General features: G+C 36.8%; 1 protein-coding gene across 4 annotated transcripts in view; it reads right to left on the bottom strand.

Annotated features, from left to right (window-relative positions):
- NT5DC3 (5'-nucleotidase domain containing 3) overlaps window positions 1-25,222 on the bottom strand; it is a 29,065-nt gene extending 3,843 nt beyond the window's left edge. For 2 of the 4 annotated variants that reach the window (XM_087934889.1, XM_026726590.2), the window contains exons 1-13: window positions 21,760-25,222; window positions 15,490-15,674; window positions 12,913-12,987; window positions 11,741-11,796; window positions 9,586-9,676; window positions 8,276-8,413; window positions 6,833-6,893; window positions 5,218-5,320; window positions 4,992-5,093; window positions 4,431-4,512; window positions 3,266-3,352; window positions 2,229-2,369; window positions 1,712-1,776 (exon numbers count right to left, since the gene is read on the bottom strand). In XM_087934889.1, coding sequence (XP_087791015.1) covers window positions 1,712-1,776; window positions 2,229-2,369; window positions 3,266-3,352; window positions 4,431-4,512; window positions 4,992-5,093; window positions 5,218-5,320; window positions 6,833-6,893; window positions 8,276-8,413; window positions 9,586-9,676; window positions 11,741-11,796; window positions 12,913-12,987; window positions 15,490-15,674; window positions 21,760-22,012 — 1,439 coding nt within the window. In that variant the 5' untranslated portion in view covers window positions 22,013-25,222. Of the gene's footprint in view, window positions 1-1,711; window positions 1,777-2,228; window positions 2,370-3,265; window positions 3,353-4,430; window positions 4,513-4,991; window positions 5,094-5,217; window positions 5,321-6,832; window positions 6,894-8,275; window positions 8,414-9,585; window positions 9,677-11,740; window positions 11,797-12,912; window positions 12,988-15,489; window positions 15,675-21,469; window positions 21,740-21,759 lie in introns of those variants that run through there. The other 2 variants (XM_087934891.1, XM_087934890.1) reach the window with 1 other exon arrangement.
- Window positions 25,223-26,883: the final 1,661 nt, after the last annotated feature.

Here is a 26,883-nt window from a genome sequence, read left to right as displayed (position 1 = left end):
TCAGTGTATTACATGCTATGAAAAAAACCAAAGTTGCTTATTCAAAAGGCAAATGGACTTTCTTGGGGGTTTTCCTTGAAAATGTTTCATTTCTCATCCAAGAAGCTTCTTCGTAAATGTTTTTGAGGAAAAATACCAAGAAATTCCAATTGCTTTTTGAAAAAGCATCTGGTGTAGCCTGTCAGCCGCCGGTCCCTCCAGCAGCCAAATCAGAGGAGGAGGAGGCGGAGGCATGGGAGACAGGGTCTGGGTGATCTTGGAGTGTGGAGCGGGAAGGAAGGAATGGAGCTGGAAAAGAGAGAGAGAGAGAGGCAGAGCCTGGGCCATCTGTTAGCCCTCAGATAGAGACACAACAGCTCCAGGTCTGGAGGTGACTAATAATGAAGACGAGAAACAGCTGGGGCCCAGTGCCTGACACACAGGTGCACAGAAGGCAGAGGAGAGGAGAGCAGTGGAAAGCCATGAGCCAATCCTGGGGAAGGAAGAGCCACCTCTGCTGGCGAGGCCTCACCCTAGCTATGGGGATAAAAGGAGGGGAGGGGGAGCAGAGATGAATAGGTGTGGCAGACCACTATTCATCTTCTGTACGGACAGACTTCTCAGCCTACATGCGAAACTTTTTGCCAGGGCTGCCGGCATTCCTAATAAAGGAATCTTTTGAGTTCACGTCAGAGGGTTTGCCATATTTGGGGAGCTGGGTCAGAACAGCATCTTTGGGACAACCATGAATTGGATGACTGAAAATCTCCATAGACATACCATGAAATATTTCTTTTGGACCAGAGACATTTAGCATGTTGAGGACAGATATGTTCTTTTTTCAGTAAGGCCTCAAAATCAGAACTGTCCATTGAATAAAGGCTGCTCAATGGGGAATTCAATGTATAATACATGAGGTCTCTCCTTATTTCTCCCCTACAACCACCATCCTCTGAAGTTTGGGCTAACAGAGGGGTCCAAAATAATTCAGTGAATTCCATGAAGGTGGATTGGAAACTTAAATCTAGACCTATCCTAGATTGGCTTAATTTCATTTCTTACTCTGTGATATATTAATTTCGCACAAGCGAAGAAAGCATCATGTAACCGAAAGCAAAACTATACTCCTTGCCCAATCACATATAGGGCTAGATGAGCTGTAAGGCATCCAGAAAGTATCTATGATATCAATCACTCTGAGATATATTCTCTCCAGTTGATTTATTTAGGAACAGATCTGGTACGTCTAAGACAATTTCCCAAAGTGAAAGTATTTTCGGGGATGTTACACAGAATCCACCTTCTCTCCTCTCACTTCTACACTTCCTAAATCATGAGAACCAATTAACTGCAACTGGAATTTCTTAGTACGACATACAGAATAACCTTGAACTTTTGAACTCCTCCACCACCACCCCATTATGTGGCAGCTGAATTTCAAAGCTGACATGAGCTACATGACAAGTAAGATGGAGATAGACAGAGTCAGAAGACATACACATTTGATTTATTGTGTGTTTATGCTGTGGAATGCCCAGTGTCACACTGTTATCAAAGTTATGAGGAAAATGAAGCAAGTAAGGTCTAGTTTTATTGTATTACAAATTAATCAGATCAATTTTTTAAAACTTAGAATAAGTACTATATATGCTCACTGATAACCTGAAAATAACCCCAAAATTGAGTTCAGCTTGGATAAACTTATACACAAGTATTCAATTTTAATATTTACCGCATTTCCTTTCTTTCCTTTTTCCATTCATTTAATATCATTTGGCAGTCAGGATTCTTGTGAATCTGAAATGACATGATATAAATGATATAAAGTTGTGAGTTTTAAAATAGACTGTATATGGACACATTTATAAAAATAACAGATGGGCAGGACAGATTGAACAAGAAACACAAAGACAAGTTTTATTTTTTTTAAAAATAGCCATATCACCATCATACAGTGAAAGCAATATAAACATATGTTTGCATTTTAATACCAGCACCATGGTTTCACATAATAATTTGAATTACATTATCATTACCAAGGCAAAAAAAGATTATAGATAAAAGGTCCCTCTAATTATTAAGTGGGCAGAGAACTGGAAATAAAAATTTAATCTCCTCTCTATCCCATCTAGAGTTTACATGCATCAATTCTGATGGCTTCTATATTGTGTATTTTTATTTGGAATATTAGCAATGGAAAAAAAATAGAGGTGGGGATGAAAAGAATGAAAAAAAAGTAAAGAACAAACCTGCATGTGTTCCAGTAATCCAGTGAGGGTTTGCAGCCAAGTCATAGTCTGAATATATTGCTCTGTATTCATGATCTTAATCTCCCTTCGTAATTCTGGAATAATTGCTCCTGTACGCCAGCCATGTTTTAAGGTCAAATCCTTTTTTGCCAATCATGATCACACACAAAAGAAAGAAAAGAAAAGCATTTGTGTTAATTTCATTTAAACCATACTTTCTATTCTTTTAAGTTAGATATCATCTGAAGATATCTATACTTTTACGTAAATACATCTTAGTTATATCATCATGCAATAATTAAAAGTGTAAAACAAACCCAATCTAAACCAGGTAACCAGACTTAGGGTAAATAAATAAAGCACAACTGATCAGATATTGTTTGGTCAAAAGAAAAAGGGAGAGTAAATTACGAGAAAGGAGTTTAAGATCAGAAAATGGTAAAATATTAACAGGACTTGCAATAAGTAAATGAGGGAGATATTTTTTTCTCTTGTAACAAGTTGGTTAGAAAGGTTCTTTTACTGCAGAATTTATATTTTAACAATATAAAAACAGTATAATCTGTACTGGCAGGTGCAGGGAAGGTTATAAATTTGGAACTGAGTTCTATTTCAATTATTATTGCAGAATGACTGCTACTAGGAAGGAACAGCTGCCGAAAGCTGTATAAAACAAATCCAAAAAATATACATAGCAATAAAATAAGAGCCTTGTGTTTTTTTCTGAAGACCAGACTAATCCTACTCATGACTTTACCCACTTTTATTGCAGAAATGTGGTCCTTTGCCCTTTCTTATTTTTAAAGTAGCCGTCTACTTCAGGGGTGTCAAACTCATGTTGTCATGGAGGTGTCACGTGGCATATTGGGACCTTTGCTAAACCAGTTATGGGCGTGGCCAGCATGTGAAACACCTGGTTCACGGACCGGGTGCTTGACAGCCCTGGTCTACTTGAATGAATTTAATAATACATAGCTCATTCTTCTGGATCACACCAGCTTCATTTAAAAAAGAAACATGGGGAACAAAGTACTTACAGCTAGATCACTGTAAATATGATCACCAAAATATAAGACTTTGGAACCTCGCCAACCAGTCAGTTTCAGAAATTCATACAAGTTACCCTAAAAGAAAGAATTAGGAACAAGTTACCAGCAAAATTGTTACTGTTAATCTAAAAATCTGATTTCAATGCTCTCATTAATGCAAAATGTCCTCTAATCTATTAGCCCTGAGATTAAATTGGTGTTGTTGTTATGAGTTAAGATTGCCTAAATTAAGCTTCTCTCCTTTAAGTAATGCTTTAAGGATTATTCTTAAGATCAATTTTGGGGACAGGGGAAAGTAAGAAATATAGCTATTGTCTAAACTAACTAGACAATATTTTAGACTATTTTGTCTTGCACATGCAATCATGAAACTAAGTGTAGAAGACAAATTTTTCAATTCACATGATACAATTTGAAGTGGTAAACAGCTGTCTAGGCACTCTGATCTTTTCCAGATCTTTGAATAGAATTTCAGAGACTTATCCTATGATAATGTCAAAAGCTGAATTTATGACTCAAAATGAAAGCAATTAATTCACAGTTTCTGTTATTCAAGCTTTCATTGAGCATAAGTAATTCTGGAGTTATTGTTTCAATTTACAGATTGTTATGTCACAGTTCAAGTTGATCACAGGAAAATTCAGGATAGCAAATCAGATCAATAATCTCTGTATTGATTAAAATGAGTAACTAGTAGTGTTTAACAGTATTCATACAGAAGACTTCTCCAATCTGAGGTCTGAACTAGAATCCTTTTTAAAGTAATAGAGTTCTTTACTTGCTGAACTACAGCCCTTTTTTCCATTAGTCATATTGTTACAATTTAAAATGAATAAAAAAATGATTTCCTTTAGAAATAGCAAGGGAAATCCAGAATGACGCAGAATGACATTAGTTTCATTTATTGCTATCTCTTTTATCTTTATGTTTCACAATGCATATTTATTTATTTTTATCCCGTCTTTATTATTTTTACAAATAAAAATCTAGTCAACATAGTCATTGTAACAATACGGCAGAAATAAGATTGCATATATATAATATAAAGTACATACAAATATGAAATAACCCTTGTTTCAATTGTCTGGATAGTCTGTTTTACTTCAGCATGATTGTTAGCTGGTTTCAAAGAAAAAGAAAAATACAACAATACCTGCTTGTAAATCTGGCCTTTCTGCAATTCATGAATTTTGTCCCAAAGCAAAACACCCCTTTCAGTCACTTTGCGGAAAGGTCTAAAAAAAGGGGAGGAGAAAAAAAAAATCAATGATTTGGAAAGAGATACCACTAGAATAATATAATCACAGCTACTGCGCATGCACACACACACACACAGAGTATCCATAAATATATTGCAGAGGGGACTTCTTTATTACATGTTGCTTTTCATGTCAGAGAGAACAATCAAGATGGTTTCCATGAAAACACACACACACAAAGATATCTATATTTTGATTCAAGCAATACAATCAGGATGATAACAATATAAATAAAATTATTCTAAAAAGTTGGCAAAAGATATATCTCAGCTACTCTTCTAAAGGCACAGCAGCTCAAATGCAAGTTTTGAGCCTGGGGACACTGCAAGAGCAATTGCAGTTGAGCAATAGCACATTTTCAGAAGGGTTTTCCTGGCTCACTGCAATGCTTGAGCAAGTTCATCATAACAAAGGCCATCTTAGAGATATTTATAACTCAGCAGCACAGAACTCACCTTCTCTTATCATTGAAAAAATTTGGCTTCTCAGCCTGGACAATGACTACATCAAAGAGATCTCTCCAATCTTTTCCAACTATGAATTTCATGCCTCTGTCCCTATAAAAAGTAACCCAGCATTTAACCACACAAGTATAATCAGTCTGAATTTTTAAAAGTGACAACTAATGGTTAACACTAAGACAAAATCTTTGACGGGTTTATGCTTGAAGAAACCACCTACACAAAGCTGCTAGGACTATTTGTGATCAGGAACATCTTCTTTCCATGAGCTGCCAGCTTTGCCAACACAGCACGTGTCTGCTCAGCATAACAAATGTATTTCTCTAGAAGGCAAGAGAACAAGATAAGGGGAAAAAATCATGAACAGTTTTAATTGAATGAATATTTATAGCAGTCTTTTTTATGTGAGTGCATAAGTCATCCCAAATTCAGCATTACCATTAAAAACAAGCAATCTTGGGAGGTCCTTTGATGAAAAAACTGCAATGAAAAACCTATTCATATACATGTTTAATTATTATTAGGGCTACTTAAGCAGTAGTACGGAAGAGCCCATACCTTTGGGAATGTTCCAAATAGTTGCCACAACATTGGAGACTTAGTTCACACACGCTGGACCAACAATATATGACCTTGATGGTAGCTGACTGCATGACAAACATTGCAGACATATGAACCAATGCACGGAAATAGCCTTTTTATGGAAACTGGCATCACTGCATATAGAATTTGATCTATTTTATTTGGCATTGCCTTCCCATTTTTTTTGGACTGCTTTCTATAAACAAAAGTCAGTTCTTAAGAAAACTTCCTAGATGCAGCATATAGATGAACTGATGATAGTGTAAAATTAATCATTGCTGAAAGATAGTCCAATCATAAGATTTCAGAGACATGTTCAGAAAGCTATAAGGTTTTGTGACCTGGCATAGAAAATTGGTTTCAGAACAAATCTTAAATAAAAAACTTAAGCTTTACCAAAATGTAAATTTGTGGCATCACAAGAGTTATTCCTAATAATCAAACATGTATAAATATATCAGCCTGAAACAAGAGGCTTTTCTAGATCCTGACACAATGCTATTTCTTACCTTACAGGTAAAAATTCTTATGTTCTTAAATTACCTAAACAGTTTAAAGAATACTTCATGAGCCAAGATTTTAAAATTCATAATCTAAGTATCTTTATAGGAATGCACTTAGCATGCAGGTTGAATTATAACACTTTGGGGTTTGCCACAATTTGCATCACAACAGAAAGTGATTTGTTTCAGTTATTGCCTATTATGAAAAGATTACAGAATCTGCTCACTATTACTGTAGGACCTCTTACAGAGATCGGTTCTGAATATAGTTATAAACAAACACCAACCAGAAAGTTTTGGAGAAAGATGAAACTGAACTTGCTAAAATATTTAACTTCATCAACACACCAAAGCATATGGCAGTCTATATGAGAACGAAGAATTATGGAAGCAAAGGTTGGATAACCTTTTCAGATTCACTCTATTTTAATTTTTTTTAAAGATACCCCAATCTTTACAAGAATTAGCAATGACTCTAAAAATGCCACGATTTATTTCAAAACCAAAATCTTGCAAGATATTGTATAAGCACCATGAAATCTTGGCAATTCATTTTTAAATAAAAATAATATAAGTGATTTGCAGGTTCCAGTGTGGGCACCTGCAAATTATTTGCATTATTTTTATTTAATATTCAGCATTCTATGGAAATGGAATACATGTTAATTCAACAGTCAGAGAACTAACTGCAAAAAAAATCCATTAATAGAAGAAAAAGTGTTCTCTTAAAAAAAAATCACTCATGCTCACCAATATCTGCTTCAATTGCACGATACATTATCCCTTTGATGTGTACATCTCTGATTGAATCCTGTTAGGAAAAATGGAAATAAAAATGAGATATTTCTCTATATAAGAGTTATATCTGATGGGCAAAAAAATTAATTATCAGGATCTTCTATCTCCAACAATTTCTATAATTATTTCAGTTGCTGATAAAGTAAATTGCTGGGAGCAGGGCAAGACAAGGTATTAGCAAAACTGTGACTAGCAAGACTGAGAAAATAATTAATCATTCAGGGATTATTAGTAATATCCAGTTTCCTAGTACTTAACTTTATCTATGATTAGAAAATAGATTGGTTTCAACCTTGTATTATATTATAGATTAATAGTTGTTTCCCAAATAAAACCCCACACACTAAGCACAAATCATGTTTTAGAAACCATAATATCTGGGTTCACGCAATTAAACAAACCAGATGATGGGTAAGCTTAGTCAATATGCAGAATAAGAGGTTGCCCATATTAAAGTCAAAACTTGGTATTTACTCAAATTGTTCAAATCAAAGCAATTTGTTCAAGTTATGTTAACACAATGACTTTCATAAATTCAGAGTTTAAAAGCCAGCGTACACATAACCCAGGTTCATAAACCATTGGCTAAATCCTGTTTACTTTTTAATGTAGCTTTACGCCAAAATGAACTACTTTCCAAGATAAATTGAATTCTAATGTATAAATTATGTAATTATGCTATGAATAATTCCATTCTGCTAATCACAGGAAGCTGAGTAAAATATTAAATATTTATAAATCTATTTACTCCTTCCCCCCTTGCAGTTTCTCAGATTAAGCATGGGAAGACTACAATCTGTTGCAAGAGTTTTTCATCCAATCTGCCAGTCAATCCCAAATTCATGCAAATAAAGCAATCTACAGTATATGTTGTCAATCATTTAATGGCCCTGTCTCTTTTGCACTTTCTCCACATGCTGCTCACACTCAGTTACCTAATCACTCAATTTTTAAGATTTTTAGACACTGCTCAACACATTTTCAGGGACATTTTTACAGCCACAAAATCCAGAAACTTTGTTTCCAAAAACCCAACTCTTGTTTTCAGTAACTAGATTTGTCAACAGAAAAATATACTTATCTAAACATGAGCTAAATCTGAATGAAGTTAACATCTTTCACATTTTTAAAACTAATAGCCAAAAAAAAGAAGCTGTAAGTTTTTTTCTGGGTTATAATGTTTTAACATAATGGTATTACCACATTTTTATAGTAATCGTTTTTTTTTTATTTTGGACCTGAAGGATTATAGCTCTTAGCAGTGAAGAAATAATGTGGAATATGCATCAAGAAATAGAATCCTATTCCCGAAGAATGGGTATTATGGAAGATGAAGTAAAACACAGCTAGAAGGCATCAGGCTAGGAAAAATGTCACACTGGGATAGGTCAATACCTTCACATCTTTGTAGAGATGAACTGGCTCATAGTCAATATTGTTCTTCAGAAAATACTCGTTCACACAAGACAGGAGAGTCATCTCAGGCAAGGAAAAGATGTCCATGAACTGTTTCATGGTATGACCTTGTGAACTCTGTAAGCAAACATAGCACATTCATGTATGTGCCATAAAACAGTATCACATATTTCAGAAAATGTAATAATGCTTCCAATCAGCCTATGAGCAACAAACAGAAAGATGACATAAAATAATGTTTCTTAGTTACAATTTAGTCAGATTAGCAGACACAAAAGCCAACAAATTTTGGCAGCATCTCCAATCAATACATTGGCTCTCTCTTTGTTGTCCTTAGAAAGATCTTTAAACCCATTTTAATGAAAGATGTTGTTTAAATTGTTTACACCTAAGTTTTATAAATTGGTGGTAATGGCCTCCAAGGCACCCACGGGTATTTTTCTTGCCATCCCTCAGGCTCTGCCCCTCCTGTATATTTACATTAAAAAATAAAAATTAAGCAGGGAAACTGGGTCACTGCAAAGCAATGTTTCCAGCACAATCTTTATTTCCAAGCTTAAGAGGCTGCAAAAAGGCTCTTCTTAGAACATAACAATGGCCAACTACATCCCATCATTTTGTTGGGAAGGGACCAGTAACATTTATGTATAGGAGAACTAAAAGTTCAAGATGGTGGCTATTGTCATGTAGCTATGGTTGCCTTCTTGACTTTTTAAAATCTTCTATACATAATTCTGGTGTGTGAAGGTAATACAAGGAGGTAGGAAGCACTCTGCTGGAAGAGGCAGGATGTTTAATTGGATGGTAGACACTATTCTGCAAACTGGTCCTTTACATTTCTCTTGTGGCATCCATTTTATGGTGCAGCAAGTCTTCTGACACACTTGGTGAAAACACCCACAAATTCAAATTATGGCCACCAGCCCATAAGAATTGGAGACCCTTAGTTTTGTTTTTAAATGATTTTGTCCTGGATTCTATATATGCTTTAGATTACTGCTTTACATTTTGAAATCTTAAAAATCTTGTCTGGAAGGGATTTTTGCCATGCAGAAAAACAGAAGTAATGAGATGCCTAGCTATAAGTTAGTATTCTACAAAAGATGCAGAAGAAAAACACATCTATATGAATTCAAATTTCCATGTAACAGAAAATGACTCATATAGTTTTATTTTCTTTTTTTTATAATACATTTGTTAAGTTTCACCATCATACATTAAGATGCAAACTAATACAAAAGGGAAAGGGAATGACAAAACACATTAAAAGCACCCAAAAAAAGTTTTACCTTTCCATAGAAGTCACTCATTTGTTCCAAGGGAACATGGGAACCATCATACATAGCAATGACTTCTTCATCTGGTACAACACTCAATCCTCTGGCAATAACAATAGTAACATCAATGCAAAAGCCAAGCAGGTTTTACAAATTAACAGGTATACGTAACATTTTCTAGCCTGTCATAAGCAAAATATTAGTAGTCTGAGCAATTCTAAATTCTCTAATTGCTAATTGAGATAAATTAGCAAAGCAAAGCTCAGTAATTGCTGATTCTCGAGAACATCAGGGAAAAACCTAATTCATGATCCTTGAACAGAAATATCTTGTCATAGTTCACAGGTGAGCTTTCTTTTTCATAACATGATCTGTACTGAAATGTTTCATGAAATATGTGAGAAACCTGTGGTTTCTTCCCTCTTCGCCTAGGTGAGAATGCAAGAGGAACAGTTTCCGATTCTGCAACTGTTTTCCTTTTCCCTACTTTTAAATTGTTAATTTTTTAAATTTGTTGCTTTTGTTGAATAGTTAATAATATGCAATCCCCTTTGAGATGCTTTTATTTAGGAAACAGTCCAAAATATATTAAATAAAATAATTTACTCCTATTATCCTCAGTAGTAGCATAATACTGGAAGGTACAAATGCTTTTCCCAGATGTTAGATTAAGATGAAGCATCAGAAATGTAAAACGTAATTAAGATTATAACAGTGACAACTTTTTGATACTTGGAGGAGACAAAGCAGGACAACATGATGAAGTTGTGGAAATAAAAGTTTCCACATTTGGGAGAATTTCTCATCATTTTGCTTCCCCTCTCCCATTCTCTAATATTATTCTAGGTGTATTAAGCCTATCCAAAGACTCAATGCACTTTGCAGCCTTTGTTTCATGACAAAAATTAGCCACAAGTGTTTGAAGACATGACAATTTGTTAAATTAAGGGTTTCAATTTCAACAAAGTGTATTGTGGATGACATTCAGCCTGCAAAGTACCCCCAAGCCTATTTAATTCAGGGGTTTTTCAAAGGTCATTACAAAGTGACAAAGGAGAATTAATCTTCTCCCTAGTAAGGTATCCTGGATGAGTAACTGCTCAAAGACTGAAGGCAGTGCACTGCAAAATATATTTAAGTATCACTAAGCACTTCTGAATTCAATAGGTTTACTTCCAAGTAACAGAGTTCAAAATATTAAGTTTTAAATGCTACAACAGCTTTTTCAGTTAGCATTTTCCATCTTGTGGCTCTTTGATTCCTCTAAATCTCCAAAGACCATACTAATTAGGAGGCAAAGTCCAAACATTTTGGGTCAAATATTTTCTAGGTTAAAACTTTTTATCTTAAAACGCTTCAGATTGAATATAAAATATCTTTATTATAAAAAAAAATATCTAGCATTGTAGCATGCCACTAATTTTTGTTTAGTAAGTGCAATAGTTCAGGTATATCCCAATTTTTAAAATGCAAAAATGCAGCCTAATGGAAGACAATTGTTTCAGAGAGATGCAACTGAGTTTTTCAACATTTGCAGAAATTGTACAGACTGGATAATCAAAAAGACTGTTTGCAGAATTAATATTATGCTTATATCTGAATTTTTGTTGAATGCAAACAGAATGGTGATTCATTCTGAAAAACATTTAGAATCAGTCTTGTAAGCAACACTGATTGCAAACAATGGAATATTTTTAGCAGCCTGCCAGTATGGTTTAACAGCTGGAAGCAAGAACATTAGTCAGCTAATCCATCTGAAGAATAGATCTGACTTAGTTCGGCCCAAAAAACATTGTCTCACTCAGACCTTTATGGCAGCAGAGAATCAGTTTAATAATTATGGTTATTCTTAAGAGATAGCCCAGCCATCTGTTGCTCTTTCTTTTCTACTGGTAAACGCTTAAACATATATTTAAATTTGACTTTCAAGTCCTGTCTTTTAAAAGTACTACAATCTGTATTTCATGGCAGTAATGGGAAGAATGGTTAAAGAATGGCTACACCATTAATGCAGAACATAGAACAAAGTGAAAGTCGAAGTGCTACATAGAGGACACGGTTGATTACTATTTGATGATAGTCAAACAAGGCAGTTCATTCTACTCATATATTGCTAATATACTGAATTACAGGTGCCCAGAGGAAAAAAAAATGCTTCCTGACTCACCTGTACACAGTTCCCAGTTGAATGTAGTGAAAAGCATCAATCTTCATTAATAATGCCTTTAAAGCAAGAAAAATTACAGGCTAAACTTATAAATCTTCCTAAACAGTTTTGATTAAATTTCAGAGAAACTTTTTTGCCTTTATTACTATGTGTTTTAAAGATATACTTTAGTTTATCAGTGTCTCCAATTAAATATTATGATCAGAAATCTTAGAAGAGCAACCCACCAGGGCTAATATTCATTGATAAATGTCTTTGCTAATTTTATAGAAAATGTAGAGGCAGAGGAAGATAAATGACCCATGGATATATTCAACAATTTTCATTTACATGATTATTCATCTTCATTTAGAATCCAAGGGTGCCATTCTTGAGTTCAGTTGACAAAAGGAAACTCCATTTGATTCTGGTAACCACAACCCTGTTATGAATTACAGAGATTTAAAATGAAATATTAAATGTGCTCCAATTATGTTTGGCAAGCAGATTTTGGAGCATGAAGAAAGAGAACTGTCAATTTCACTTTTTTATTGTGAAAGACAGAGTTTGGTTGTGAGCAGCCCTTTACCCCCATTACATATCTAAAATTAGATATTTTATTATTTGATTAGATATAGGAAGACAATGGAGGGGATTACATTATATACAACTGTGACAGACAAAAGGAGAAAATACCATGGACAGCGGAAAGTACCAAGCTGAGCAAATCAGCCCACAGTTCTCACTCAAAGCAAAGATGACGCGGCTCAAATTATCCCACTTTGGACACATTATATTAAGACCCAGCTGTAGAAAAGGCTCTAATGTTGGGAAAGGTGAGGGAAAGATAAGAAGAGGATGACCAGCAGCAAAGTGGATGGACTGATTATGGTGATGACTGCACCATTGAGACACTTGAAAGAATAGGTGAGGGACAGACCATCATGGAGAAAAATTATCTATGTGGTTGCTAGGAATCAAAAACAATTTGATGGCACATAATTGATCAATATTAGACTGTAAGGAACCTTGGGTCTAATACATAAGATCTAATTTCTAATACCATTTCTATAAATATTATTTCAAATTTGAAAAGTAGGCATGTTAATTTCTATCTTGCAACTATTCCAGACTTCTTAGAAATGAAAACAGGTAATAACCATTGAAGTTCCAAATAAACAATCCATACCTACCCGATGCACATCATAATGAAGCCCTCTTATTGCAAAATTCGGATCATAGTCATACTTTCGGATTTCTGCAGGATACTGGCAAAATCATAAAAAATAATAGTAATTTTAGCACATAATATATAAGCCATATAGGAATTTCATCTCAATAGATCTAGTGAGACCCAGTTCCCTTTCTTCTACTTCTACAAAATGCCTCTTTTGTTTCTCATTTTATCAGGAAAGCTACGTCATAATGTGTAGCCATACCATGGATGCAACTTAGAAGGGAGAGAGAAAGAACACAATTTAAATGTAGAAAAAATAATTCTGGCTCTATTTATGCAAGGCATTACAACAACGCTAGAGATTGCAATTAAAAGGTTCTGTTACGAAAAACTTTGGTTGATATTTCCTTCCTATTTCATTCCTTCCCGTATATCTGTAACATTGTTTCAAAAGTTTCAATCAAACCTATTTGTTGAGAAGATTCGGCATCTGATCAAGGGCATTAACATTACAAGTTTTAAAATTAGGAACTGTTTGTTTGTTCATTTGTTTCCAAAATAAGACATCATACTATCTTAAGAATCCTCAGAAGAGTAATAAAAGAGAGAGAAAAACCTCTTAGACTACAGTATAGTTTTTACCTGTTATTTTAATTTCAACTGCATTACAAATGTGTAATCTCATGCATCCACGGGAAGGCCAGTTCTAAATTCAAATATTCATTGCTTACTCTTTCCTTCCATTCACATCCATAATGCCTCTACAGAAGAGGCGGCTCTGTGAAAAAAATTTTCACACTTACTCTCTCTACTCAGCAGAACTTAGAAAGTTGGGGAACGTTTGTTAAATTGCACTTGAACTAATTTTATTTCATAGGTAATTCTTGGTCATTATTTTGGTTCCATCGAACAACTAGCCCCATAGAAATAGTTCTGTTCCAGGCTTTCATTAAACCAGAGATTGCAACCAGTTGTGTGTTAAGATCCAATTTCTTATTTACTATTACAAAGATATTTATAGATATGAATATTTTGCCACTGACCTTTGGACAGAAATGCAGTCCTAGGTACTGTATGCTTAACAAACTATATTGGGAACTCAGTTCACATAGACAAAAAATGTTCAACCCTCATAGTAAACAGAGGGTTAATACTTGTGTTTACTAATGCAATGAAGTCCTTTGGTTGGGACAGCAAAATCAGCAACAAAGACTTCATTTATTTTCAAACAAGGGAATTTTTTTAGGGTAGCATAGTTATATATTGCACATGATCGCAGTAATCATTTTTGTCTCCCTGTATAGATAGTCCTTGACTTACAGCCATTGGTTTGGCTATTGTTCGATGAAAGTGACTTATGATGGGTTTTCCCACTTATGGGCATCACAGCATCCCCAGGATCACGGGGTCAAAATTCAGGTGCTTGGCAATCAGTATGTATTTACAACAGCTGTAGCATCACAGGGACGTGTGATCACCATTTGCAACCTTCCCAGCGAACTTCCAACAAGCAAAGTCAATGAAGGAGCTGGATTTTCTTTTTTTTTTAAATCACGATTCACTTAACTGTGGTGATTTGTTTAACAATGGCAAAAAAAGGATGCAGAGTTGGGACGTAAGTTGAGGAGTATCTATAAAGAATTTTCTAAAATTTCTGTGGTCTCAACGTAATAGGTTGCACCTGCCCCTTCCTCTGAAATGTCACAAATATGCGCATAATGTCTGTACACCTCTTCTATATAGTGGCAGGCAGGATACAATTATCTCCTTACACTTTGGCCCAAAGAAATAACTGTTGCAAGATGGAGTTTTGACCTACAGAGCACAAGTTTGGAGCAAGAACTGTCCTGTCCACATCATCCAGGTAAGTGGTACAGGTGATCTTTGACTTATGATTGTAATGAAGCCTGACTATTATGACAATTGTAAGGCAGGTCATCATGTGACCAACTTTGGGGTTTTATTGTAATTCTGGTCACTAAATGACCAGTCTTGAGTTGAGGACTACCTGTACGTTAGAGTTAAGAATAAAATTCCTACTCCTGAAAGATAACATAGCAATAATAATGCATGTCTTCAAAGCTTTTGACAACGATTCACCCAAAACTCATGAATTTAGGCCGATGCATATTCTAAGGCAACCTTACCCTATGTTCCCTCCAGATGTGCAGATATCAACTCCCAGAATTCACTTTGCAACATGGTCACTCCTGTGAATTCTGCAGTTATGGTTTGCACATCTGGAGACCATGTAGTTTGGGGAAGGGTATTCTATAAACCGATCAATCTTAAGGATGACATCATGAATACAGATCCTTCTAAGAAATTATTAAATTTTTAATTCTGGATGAGCTAAATTCTGAAATACTGCATGTTGTATGCAAGAAAAAGCAACGAAGCCAACTTCTTGTCAATTTATATTCTTGAATCCAATTGAAAAATCTATGCAAGTTCTGCAATATAATTTATGTCAACACAACACAAATCTTCTGTATGCTTTTTATCCATAATTTATTTCTTGCTATACAACTTGCTTAATTATCTGAATTTCCAGTATATTATGGCACCACCCCATCCTGGTATATCATCTTACCCGATGTTCATTGATCAAAAGGTCCCGGGCAGCATTAAAAATCAACGTATGCAAATGCTTGGAATAGAAAACCAAAGTGTAGTCATAATCAAAGCCGTAGATTTCTATATCTGAGAGACTCATTTCATTGTTGGAAAAGATAGCATCCGGATTCAACAAATTACTCATGATTGAAGGGACTAAGTCTATGGAAGAAAAAGACACATAGAAACAGAACAGGTATTCATAATATATATCATAAATGGGATGCATCTGGGTACTTAATGCTATCCTTTAGCTAACATGAGGCTGATTCTGATCTTTTCAGTAGCTCAATGAGATAGTGGTCATTCAGATTTTCCCAAAGGAAGATCAGGATATAAATACAATAGAGAAACAAAAAACGGACCGTTTGCAAGCTACACAATAAACTTGCTGCTTGGCTTTTACATGGACAATTTCATGGAAGAAGCCAGATAAGGAAATTAACTCAGAGCTCAAGATGAAGTTACTGAACACCAAATCCATCTGTAATAACCAGATTAATCCACAACTGCAGACGGAAGTACTTGGAACCTGTCACTGAAATGTGGCTGGATGAAGAGATATCACCCCTCGCAGAGACATGTCCTGCTGGGTTTCATGTTTTGCTCAACCCTGGTCCTAGGGCAGGGAAAATGCTATGGTAATCATTTACTGGGAAATGCCAGCTGTCATGAACAACACTGTTCTATAAACCAGAAGAGTGGTCTAAACTGAAATGCTGAACCAGAGACAAGCTGAGAGTACAGTTATTTTACTGTCTTCCCAGTTAAATAGTGGCATCCCTCACCATCATCTATGAGATTTCATTGTGAGGATGGCTGCTTGAAGCTCCCCTCTCTTTGTTCAATGGAGCTCAGTGGCCATCACAAGAATATTGGGTTTGTCCCAGATCATCACTGATCCAACATGTGGCTCTTCTGATTTGTTCACCTTGGGATAATTTGATTCTTGGGAACCTTCCCCAGCCCATTTTCATGAACAGATTACTTATGCTGGTGGGGTTAACTGGAGCTTAGAGGCAACAACATGTCTTTGAAATACAAGAAGCTCCTTTTCTGGATACCCTTTACCTGTTCAATACTTACTGAAACGGTTTGCCCTTTTGTATTTTAAATGTTCATGCCCATACTTTTGCATTGGACTTCCCAGCATGTGGCATGACCTGGGTGATTTTATCTTAGCTAAGGAGTTAAGCAGAGTTTGGCCTGGGTAGCTGTTGAACGGGAGACCACCAGGAGATGTACAGTAAGAGCTTTATATAAGACCAGGGGTGTCAAACTGGTGGCCCACAGGCCGGATGCATCATGTGCAGGCCACATCCACCTCAGTTCTGCAAAGGGGGAAACTGTCGCAAAATGTCAGATGACAACAATGTGACACCATGAGTTTGACACTTGTGTGCTAGACCAAGACTTCTTGATCTAGCACATGCATCCTAGAAGAATGTAATGGCAAACTACTTCCATAGCATCCATAGCTCCATACTTCCATAGCTACTTCCATAGCATCGCCAGTGAAACTATTGTGATAAGTCACAGGAGTCACACTCAAAAAAATAGTTAAAATAAAAATCCTCATTCAGGCATAAAGTTAATCTTATTCATAAAATTCCTGTGAAGATTAAACTGGAAGGCCATTTAGGCTATCCTGAGCTCACTGGAAGAAGTGCAAATACAAGAATTGAATTATTATGTTAAATGCAATGATGCTGAGTTATTAAATTTGAAGTTCAGAAATCATTTGTTATATGGATCATAACTGAGTCAACATTGAAACACTTGAGTATTACATGTAAATTGTCACCTTACCTTAACTTCCCATCTTTCCCACCCTTAAAGATTCAGACCCATGCACATACCAATAAAGCAGATCTTGGACAAATGAAACCAGGAAAAATTCCCACTGATTTTACCAATGTAGGGTATTTTATCTTTCATTTTTACTGAGCAATTAAAAAGTTTCTACAGTTTTTATCTGACATCCTTACATTATATAACAGTTCTTTCCTATCTTAACCTAAATTTAAAATAATCATCTCATCTTTCCTAGGTTATATTTATAAATTAGATTGAAAAGATAAATTAGACTGAGATATAAAGACTGTACATAAGTATGTAACAGCTTGCCTATTTTATAGCACTAATAACATTGGGTTTTATGGTTAGAAATAAACAAATCTATCATTCTTGGCGGACAATATAATGCAGCAAAATATACATGACTAAAGTGTTCAGCAAAACTAGTATCAGGAGACTACATTAAAAAAATTTACTTTTCCCAACATAGCAGCAATAACAACACAGAAATCATGGTAGACTGCCTCTAAGATTTAGACAGTCTGTTCTCTTCTTTTTAACTTTGTCATCTTTGTGGTTATCTTGACTCTACATAAAGAACATTTGTTCATTGCTCAACTTTTCAGTTCTCATAATTTTGACCTCTGTATGTTAATGTTTGAACTATTTAATTCTTGTCTTTTACTGCTGAATTTGATATTACATCTTGTTTTGCATTTTAATTTTTATAATCCCTTACAAATTGCCCAAAGTATTTGACACAGCACAAAAATGTTAAAGCAAACTAAACTACTCCATAATTTGTACAGCTCACTTAAAATATACCAGTACTTGGCTTTCTGTCTTCTTTCTAACTGTTTATAAAACCTGCAACTATCTTAGTAAGATAAAATTGCTTGCATGAAAATCCTTACCTAATAAGGTAAATGAATCTATTCTGGAACACTCTTCAAATCTTGAAGCTATGTAACATAATTTGGCTTTTTAATAAAATGCATATCGTACCTGATAAATAGTACTTTGAAATACTTTGAAAAAGGCATAATTTAGCATAGCAGCATAATGCCCCTGCCCTATTTAAACAAAAATATGAAGGCATACATGAAATATAGTTTCTGCAACTGCAGCACAAAATCTAAAGAAAAAACTTAACCTAATTTATGCAGCAGCTTATTTGCAAAGCGTTGTAAAAAAAGGGCAAACATCTTAACTCACATACTGTATTGAACTTCTTTGCTGAATTAACTACTGCTACTCTTACTATTTGTTGAGGAAGGTTAAATGAGTCTGGTTTGTAGTTCATTTTATTGGAATTCACATGATATGATAAACCATGGATTGTTTAGTCATGATTTGTAAATAAATCAAATTGTCCGGTTCACACTACATACTAGTTCACATGCCATGGGTTGCAGCACTTCATCATACAGAACAGCAAGACAACATTATGGTTTTGTACAATATGTGAACTCCAGGCTTACCTTGGAGTAAAATCAGCCAGGAACATATTGCTAGTCCTCAGAAATTTATCTAATTACCATATTTCCCCCAAAATAAAATTGGGTCTTATATTAAGTTTTGCTCTAAAAGACGCATTATTTTCCAAGGAAATACAGTACTAAATGCATCTGGCTGACAATCTTAACTGGGGCTTATTTTGGGGGTAGGGTTTATATTACAAGCATCCTGAAAAATTATGCTAGGATTTATTTTCCAGTTGAGTATTATATTTGGGGAAACATGGTAGGAGGCCCTCACAACAGCGATCCATGAAATTATAATTGGACTATAGCAGTGCACTCTGCAAAGGATTAACTTTGAAACCATGAGTGAGCCATCCTAATTAGATGGCAGCTGTGCTGAGGCCCCTGCAAGTGGTTGTCTATAGGTTTCCAAATCCAATTAAAACTCTAGCCAAAAGGCCTATACTGAATGTTCATTCTCCAGTTTGATTTTTTTTTTATAACAGCTTTGCTGCCCAGGTAATTCATTGTGATAGAAAGCCCATGTCTCTATCTTCTAGCATGCTCTGAGCAGTAAAGTAATTTCCTAGGTTTGAATCAAAATATCTTCATGACACCCTGAATCATTCATTCATTCATTCCATGTCCCACTTTTATCTTTACAAATAACTCAAGATGGTGAAATATCCAGCAGACTTTTCTCCTATTTTCTCCACAACAACTTTGGGCTGAGAGTGGTTGACCAGCCCAAAGTCACACAGCTAGTTTTCATAGCTAAGGTGGGACTTGATTTCATAGTCTCTTGCTTTCTAACTTGGTGCCTTAACCACTAGATCAAAACTGGTTCCATGTACCAACCTTCATGTTACACTGATCAGCACAATCATTATTATTTTTGGGCTGATGAAGACATAAATATTTCAAAGGAACACCAAAAGCAAACTGATCCACAATCATGTTTGGAAGATTAGTATCTCTTACATTTCCTCGATTTTAAAATGGCCTATCACCTTCAACAATGCCTTTAACTATGTTCCAAAAGTTTATTAAAAAAAAAAACAATATCCAAGAAGCATAGGTCTCTTAAAAGGGGACACAAGAAAAATATACCATACCAGGAATGAATGGACTTTTCAGGGTTTTTTTGACTGTTTTAGATAAAATGATTGTTAATGTTTTGAAAGAATTGCTGGTAAGCTCCATAGTTTTGTTAAAATTCACCAATAGAGGTAAGCTGCAGCTAGAATTTTAAGGAGTGGAGTAAACATGACCTTCTGGTTGTTATTAAAGTGCAATTATCACCCATACCAGCTAGCAAGTCTAGCAACATCTGTTGTATTTAGTAACTTGCATATCAATCCTCAAGTCATTTGAATCCTCACTTAATTTTCTTCCACTTCTAAATAGGATAGATTTGACAGGTCCATCTTCAAAGAGCAAAAGCTGATTCATGATACATCCAACTAATATGTTGGCCATCACAGAAGCTGTCAGGAAAGATTAGGGCTATATTCCCAGGAAGGTCACCGTCACAGAGCACTGCACTCATTGTTGTGATTCATTGCAACCAGGTTCATATCTGTGAGACTGAAGATATTTTCTAATGCTTTATAAAAACAGGTGAAATTATCTTATTTCTTCAAAAACTCTACTTTAACCCCTTGAGTTATACAGAGCAATATAACTCCTGCCTAGGAAAACTTACAGAAGGTTTCAGCTTCTTTATCCTCAGGAGGAAAGTGTGCCAGAATGTAAAGGGCCATTACCAACCATGTCCCATAGATTGATTCACAAAAACCACTCCTTTGATAATCTATATGAGATGGACAGAATATGCTCGGGAGACTTATTCCTGGCATGTCCCAACTACACACTTTATTTTGAATGGAGGTCAGACTCTTAGTGCTATCAACTGTAGCAACCTAAGAATAGAAGGAATTCTGCAATGGCAGCAACATTTCTTTATGATTTCTTTACATTTTAAAAAAAGAAAGAGCCCCTATAAAAATCTTATCCACACCTCTCTTCTTTAAAAAAGTATTCCCTAGGGATTACCCCCTTTTCGGTGATTTTTTTTTAAAATCCCCAGTACTTCTTATTCAAAATGCCTCTGATTTAATTATTCTCTTCCTAGTGGCAGAGCTTTGTCTGATTCTCTTGTACATTTGCTTGCACCTAAGGTTCCTAGTAATCCTTACTTGCCTGTGAGGCCAAAGCAAATTAAAACTACTGCAACTGGAGATTCTGATTGGATTTTCACATGTTATTTAAAAGTGAACATTAAAACAACTACTGGGGCTGTAATTTATGCTGCAGCCTAGAATTAAGCAAGTAGGATGTTTAACCTACCTGCCTCCAAGAGTTTTTGAAATAATACCCACAGGCAGGGGGGATTCACTAAGGGTTTACTATGGGTTTCCCCAAGTCCATTTCCTTATCCATTATCCAGAGATCAACAGCACACCATTCTTCTACCAGGACATCCCAACGTCATAAAAACACCCCAATTTTCTTACTGAAAGAGGGCTCGGTGTTTGTGTGTAGAGTACAGGCATCCTCAGCGACTACCTGCAAATCCAGTACCACCACCATTGCCTGGTTTACCACCTGCTCAACTCTCAGCTTCTAAACTCAAGCCATTGCAGGGCGACAAACCTGCTCCCCCGTGACCTTGGCCAAGGAGATCGCTTTCCCCACCTCGAAGCAGAAGCGCATCACCTCGCACCGCGGAGTAGGCTTGTTTTTAAGTCCTTTTGGAGCCCGCCCAAAACGAAGAGGAACAAAAGAGGGAAGTGAGACGAGGAGGAGGGCAAGCCCCCTGACTGCGATCCTCGAGGGGCAGCGAGGGAAGCCGGAAGCTTCGTTTCTGAAAAGGCGCAAAAGCTGCCCGGAGCCAAAACGCGCAACAGGCACCGCGCCAAAGAAGGTAGGCGAGCACGCTCGCCCTGCGCGGACAATCTCCGCCCCGGTCCCCGATTCTCTCTCACCTTTGGTGACTCTTTTGGCCTCGTTGTAGCTTTTCCACAGGTAGCTCTTCATATCCGGAGGCGGGGCGGAGGGCTGCTGTTGCTGCTGCTGCGGAGACAGCGTGCAGTAAGGCTTCGCTTTTAAGCCGCCGCTGCCAAGAGAAAGCCCGCCGGAGAGGTCAGGAAAAGCCGCCGCCGCCGCCCTCCTGCCAGCATTGTCTTTCCCTGCTGCTCTGAGAAGGACCCTGAAGGTACCAGCAGCCGCCACTGCCATGACCAGCGAGCGCCACAGGCTCCAGCGCCTTCAGGCAGGATCGTCGGCGAGGCACGCGCCGGAGTTCCCCTCTCCACGCTTGCAAGCGCCGCCGGCTGAAGTCACTTCCTCAAGCCCCGCCTCCTCCGGCTTTTCTCCTCCTCGCAGAAGACAATCCTGGGGTCCGGACGCCGAGGATTGCTGCACAAGAGCTCCGCCCTCCCCACTCCCTCCCAGCGCGCACATAGCGATAGCCCTCTTAGACTTATATACCGCTTCCCAGGGCTTCCCGCTCTCTAAGCGGTTTACGGAGTCCGCATATTGCCCCACCAACAATCTGGCTCCTCGTTTTACCGACCTCGGAAGGATGGAAGGCTGAGTCAACCTTGAGCCGCTGCTCAGTACTGCATTCTACCCGTTGCGCCACCGCGGCTCCTGTTGCTCGGATGAGCCTGCGGGCTCCTGCGGCCCCTGACATCGCCCTTATTCCTTCGGCGAACGGCCTTTTTAAACTCTCTCGCGTGTTGAATCGAATGCTTTGCTCGAAAAAGGAAGAATTGCGTGGCGTAGTTCATGGTCGGAGGTAGAGGCCGCGCCCGGGCGTTATATTGGCGGCGTAGGGAGGAACTTCACATCTCCCACATCTGGATGGATTTTCCCCAAAGTGCTTTTTCAGGAGGCAGCTGGGCTTGCTTGTTTTTTCTTTCTTTTTTGTCCTGAAAAAGCACCTTTGGGATAACCATGATCTGGATGACTGAGAATCTCTACAGATCTGCATGGATTGTCCCCTCGGGAGACTGAAGCAACTTGCTGTTGGTTGGGCCAAGCCTCTTCTGGTTACTTTTGAGTAATCCTGGAAGGATGATGTCCCAGATGAACGGATAGAGAGAAATGTCTGTTATCTTCCTTAAAAGGGGACCAGAGTCAACCCAGTCTGGATCCTACCTAACACCACCACTCTGGAGAATGATTGAGTTGTAAGGAATATAGTGATTGCCTCAGCCATGAGGCGAACTAGACAGTGACCAGATTCTGTAAAAAGAAACTGTTGAAAAAGGCATGGAAATCTGGAATCATCTAACACACTACATTCGTATCAAAATACTGTTATCACGTTACAGAATAATTTAGTAGCATAGTATCTGCTGAGCAATAATACAAAGTGTCACATGCAAATGATTGATGAACAAACACGAGAAGGTTAAAATGAATTAATTAGTTTATAGCACGAACAGCTGCATAGGCCGCAGCACAGTTGGGCAATTACAGAGGAATGAGATGACCAGACAATCCAGATTCCATTTGCTGGTGGAAAATGCCTCCTGAAGTGACCATTCAATTACAATGAAAAAGAAAAGGTAACTTGCATTTAAATCTTCACAGGCCTTAAATTTTCACACTGTCATGCTGTAGGACATAAACCTTTTAAAATAATAAGGTATACCTACTGCTAAGCATAATTTGGATGGCCCAATGCACTGCCACATGGGCAGATATGTAAAACAACATTGTATAAGGGTTGGGATACCATCAATGGTCTGAAAATGGGCAAACCTTTGGTAAGGTATGCTTTGACAATATTGTACCTAACAACATGGGACTACAACCTGCTTGTATCCCCATTATTGCCAGAGCAGAAAATAGGACATCAACTAATTTGTATTAATATTCAATTATATTACGAATATAGGTCCTCAACTTACAAATATAATTGAGCCCAAAATTTCTGTTGCTAAGTGAGACATTTGAAAGGTGAGCTTTGCCCCATTTTATGACTTTTCTTGCCACCATTGTTAAGTGAATCACTGCAATTGTTAAGTTTGTAACATGGTTGTTAAGTGAATCTGGCTTCCCCATTGACTTGCTCGTCAGAAGGTCGCAAAAGGTGATCACAAGATCCTGGGATACAGTAACCATCATAAATGTGAATCAGCTGCCAAGCATCTGAATTTTGATCCCGTGGCCATGGGGATGCTGAAAAGATGTAAGTGTGAAAAATGGTCATAAGTCACTTTTTTCAGTGCCATTGTAACTTTGAACAGTCACTAAGTGAACTGTTGGAAGTCAAGGACTACCCTGTTTTATGGTTATGTACATTACATGGAGTCATGGTTTTGTTCATTACAGTAGAATATATGTTAAAGCTCTATCTCAGAAGTGCTTTATTATTAGCCATGTAGTCTTTAGATTTATTACCTTAATATGATACTAGGGGCATCTGCAGGGGGGGATATAAAAGTCAAGGTAGTGGCCATAAATGCTCCTTTTTCTGGGGTGGGACATTAATGACAATGATGTCATTGTGACTTTTTTAACCACATTTCAGAGGTTTGCCCTTGTCTGCTTCCTAAGGCTGAGAGTGAATAATTGGCCCAAGATCATTTGGCTGCCTTTGTGGCTAAGATGTGACTAGAATTCATGATTCTCCCTCTTTTTAGTCTGATGCCTTAACCCAGGTGTGTAGAAGTGGCAGCCTGTGCAGGCCACGCCCACCCCAGTTCCGTGTAGGCAAAAACGCTGCACTACATCACATGACATCAACGTGACACAGCAAGTTTGACACCCATGCCTTAGCCAGTACTACAAACTGACTCGCATCACTATATTGATACCACTATATTGTCATTAGCATTTAATGGCAATATATAATGGTAATGTATATATTTGAATAGACGTGTGGAAAATTTGCTACACAAAGCAATCCAGAAAGAATTTACTCTGGACGATTTCACCCTTTATATCAGTCAGAATGAAGAGTTTCAAAATATTGTTCGCAAAACAAGAGTTCACATATGAACTTGCAATTACATTCCAGTGAGAAAGTACCAACATATAGTATATAGGGAAGTGTCAGGATGGCCAATGTTTGATGGACTGGACAAACTGGTTGAAAATGTAAGGTATAGATTCCATAATCACTGGGAACTATCACAGAGATAAAACATTACATGTGGTTCTTCCACTTCCTTTCTTCTGGAGCTGTAACCTGATTTAGCCAGCTGGGTTTTGAATTTTCAAGGAATATATGGATGTGAGAATAAGTGGAGTTTTTACTTAAGAAAAATAAACCTGCATTTATTTCGACGTGTCCAAATATATTGAAAGAAGAAAATAAACAGCAATGGATGTTATTTTCAGAACACAGTATGACTATAGTTTTAAAATAATTTAGATGTTTTCATAGCAGATAGACAGAAAATTGAAATTCATACATAGGAATAAACATACTGTACCTCTACCACTGTAACATTTTTACTTCTTAGCCAACAAAACCATGCAGCTCTGAGTATGACTTCTGAAAATTAAGTTTTCTTGAGCCCAGCATGGTTTATTCACAGGTAAGCATACTGTATGTAGGATTTTATTCTTTACCAGATAAGTCAACATAAATATCAGTACTTATCTATTTTATGCAATTTATTGGCTATCCATCTTACCATAGGGTAACCCTGGGTGGATTTATCAATCCAATTTCTATATACAACAGTATGGAAATGTAGAAATTTAATAGATGACATTTTTAATTAGATTTTTAGATCATCATAATCTTAGGGCTCTTGGTGGTTTACAAAATATTTTTCATTGGCAACAGACCTCGTGAGAAGTCAGGTGCTTAGCTGAACTCTATTCTAGAAAACCAAAATACTGTGTCAACAGATTTACAGATGTCATGTTTCTTAGCATACTTTTTAGGTCAAATGGTAAAACAGCAAATCTAAATTGTATAAATTGCTATATAATTGCTATAAATTGTTCCAAACTTACAAGGACTATTAATCATCTGGTTTCCAGTAAGAGTTGTTACATTTAAGTTACACAATCATAACTAATAATCTTGGTTGCAAATTACTTATCCCAAAGTATTCCAATCATTCTTCACTAAGGATGGAATTAGAATAATGCATTAACTGCATAAATAGCCTTTAATGGAAGAAAAGACATATAATTCTAACATAATTTCCTTCCAGGAATTATATCACTAAATTAAAAAGATACAGCAAGTTAGAACAGGCTGTTCCAAGTATGATTTAAATAGGGTCATATAGCCAGGCAAATAACTGTCAATGCCAGAACAGGCACAGAGTTCTAAGAGTAATTTCCCTCCACAAATGAATCCACCAAATTATTCTCCTTGGAACAGAAACCAAACCAAAGATTAATGGCCAACACATAAAATGTGAAGAGGGGAAAAATCATAACATGGCTGTTTGCCCATTACTTTACCTCTTCTTTTTCCTCTGCTGTTCTTAACCTTTCCTATTTTTCTCCCATCTGTCTACAAATGCAAATGATTCAGGATATAAGTAGTCACCCTACCATACCGGGGCCACGGAAATTCAGACCATGGGTGGAAAGCAAAAAGAGACATTGAAAACTCTGTGCTGCCCTCTAGTGGACATCTGGATTTTTGCTGCCCAAATATGATAGGATTATCCAGTGTTCTCTAAACAGTTTCATACACCAAGGGTTGGTTGGAATCAGCAGAATCCAAATTGAATACATAAAAAGAAAACAAAATGAAAGGTCTGCAAAATCTTATGTAAAACTACATGCTTTAAATCCATTACTTTGACAAGGAAGTACAAATTGGATACAATTATGCCCAAATGTCCCTGCAGAACAATAATATTTGCCATTCTTGCACCTCCCTAACTAAAAAAATCCAGATTGGTGTAAGAGCAAGGAACAGCATAATTGAGACATATGAGCCCTTAAATTCTGTACTGCACACTAAAAGCAAGCTCATTTTCCAAAACCATTGACATGTTTAACACAAGCTGTCTTCACACATATTAATAACAAGAAAAAAATCAAGGAAACAGTCAGTCCACTAAAGAGAGAAGGCAAGGAAGTAACAGGCAACAGAGAAAAAACAGTATTGCTTAACTCAT

The sequence above is a fragment of the Pseudonaja textilis genome, chromosome 5 (assembly GCF_049901715.1).
Source record: "Pseudonaja textilis isolate UNSWEBS1 chromosome 5, rPseTex1.2, whole genome shotgun sequence".
Lineage (NCBI taxonomy): Eukaryota > Metazoa > Chordata > Lepidosauria > Squamata > Elapidae > Pseudonaja > Pseudonaja textilis.
The sequence above is the reverse complement of the archived record's forward strand: the minus strand, read 5'-3'. Positions and strand labels throughout refer to the sequence as shown.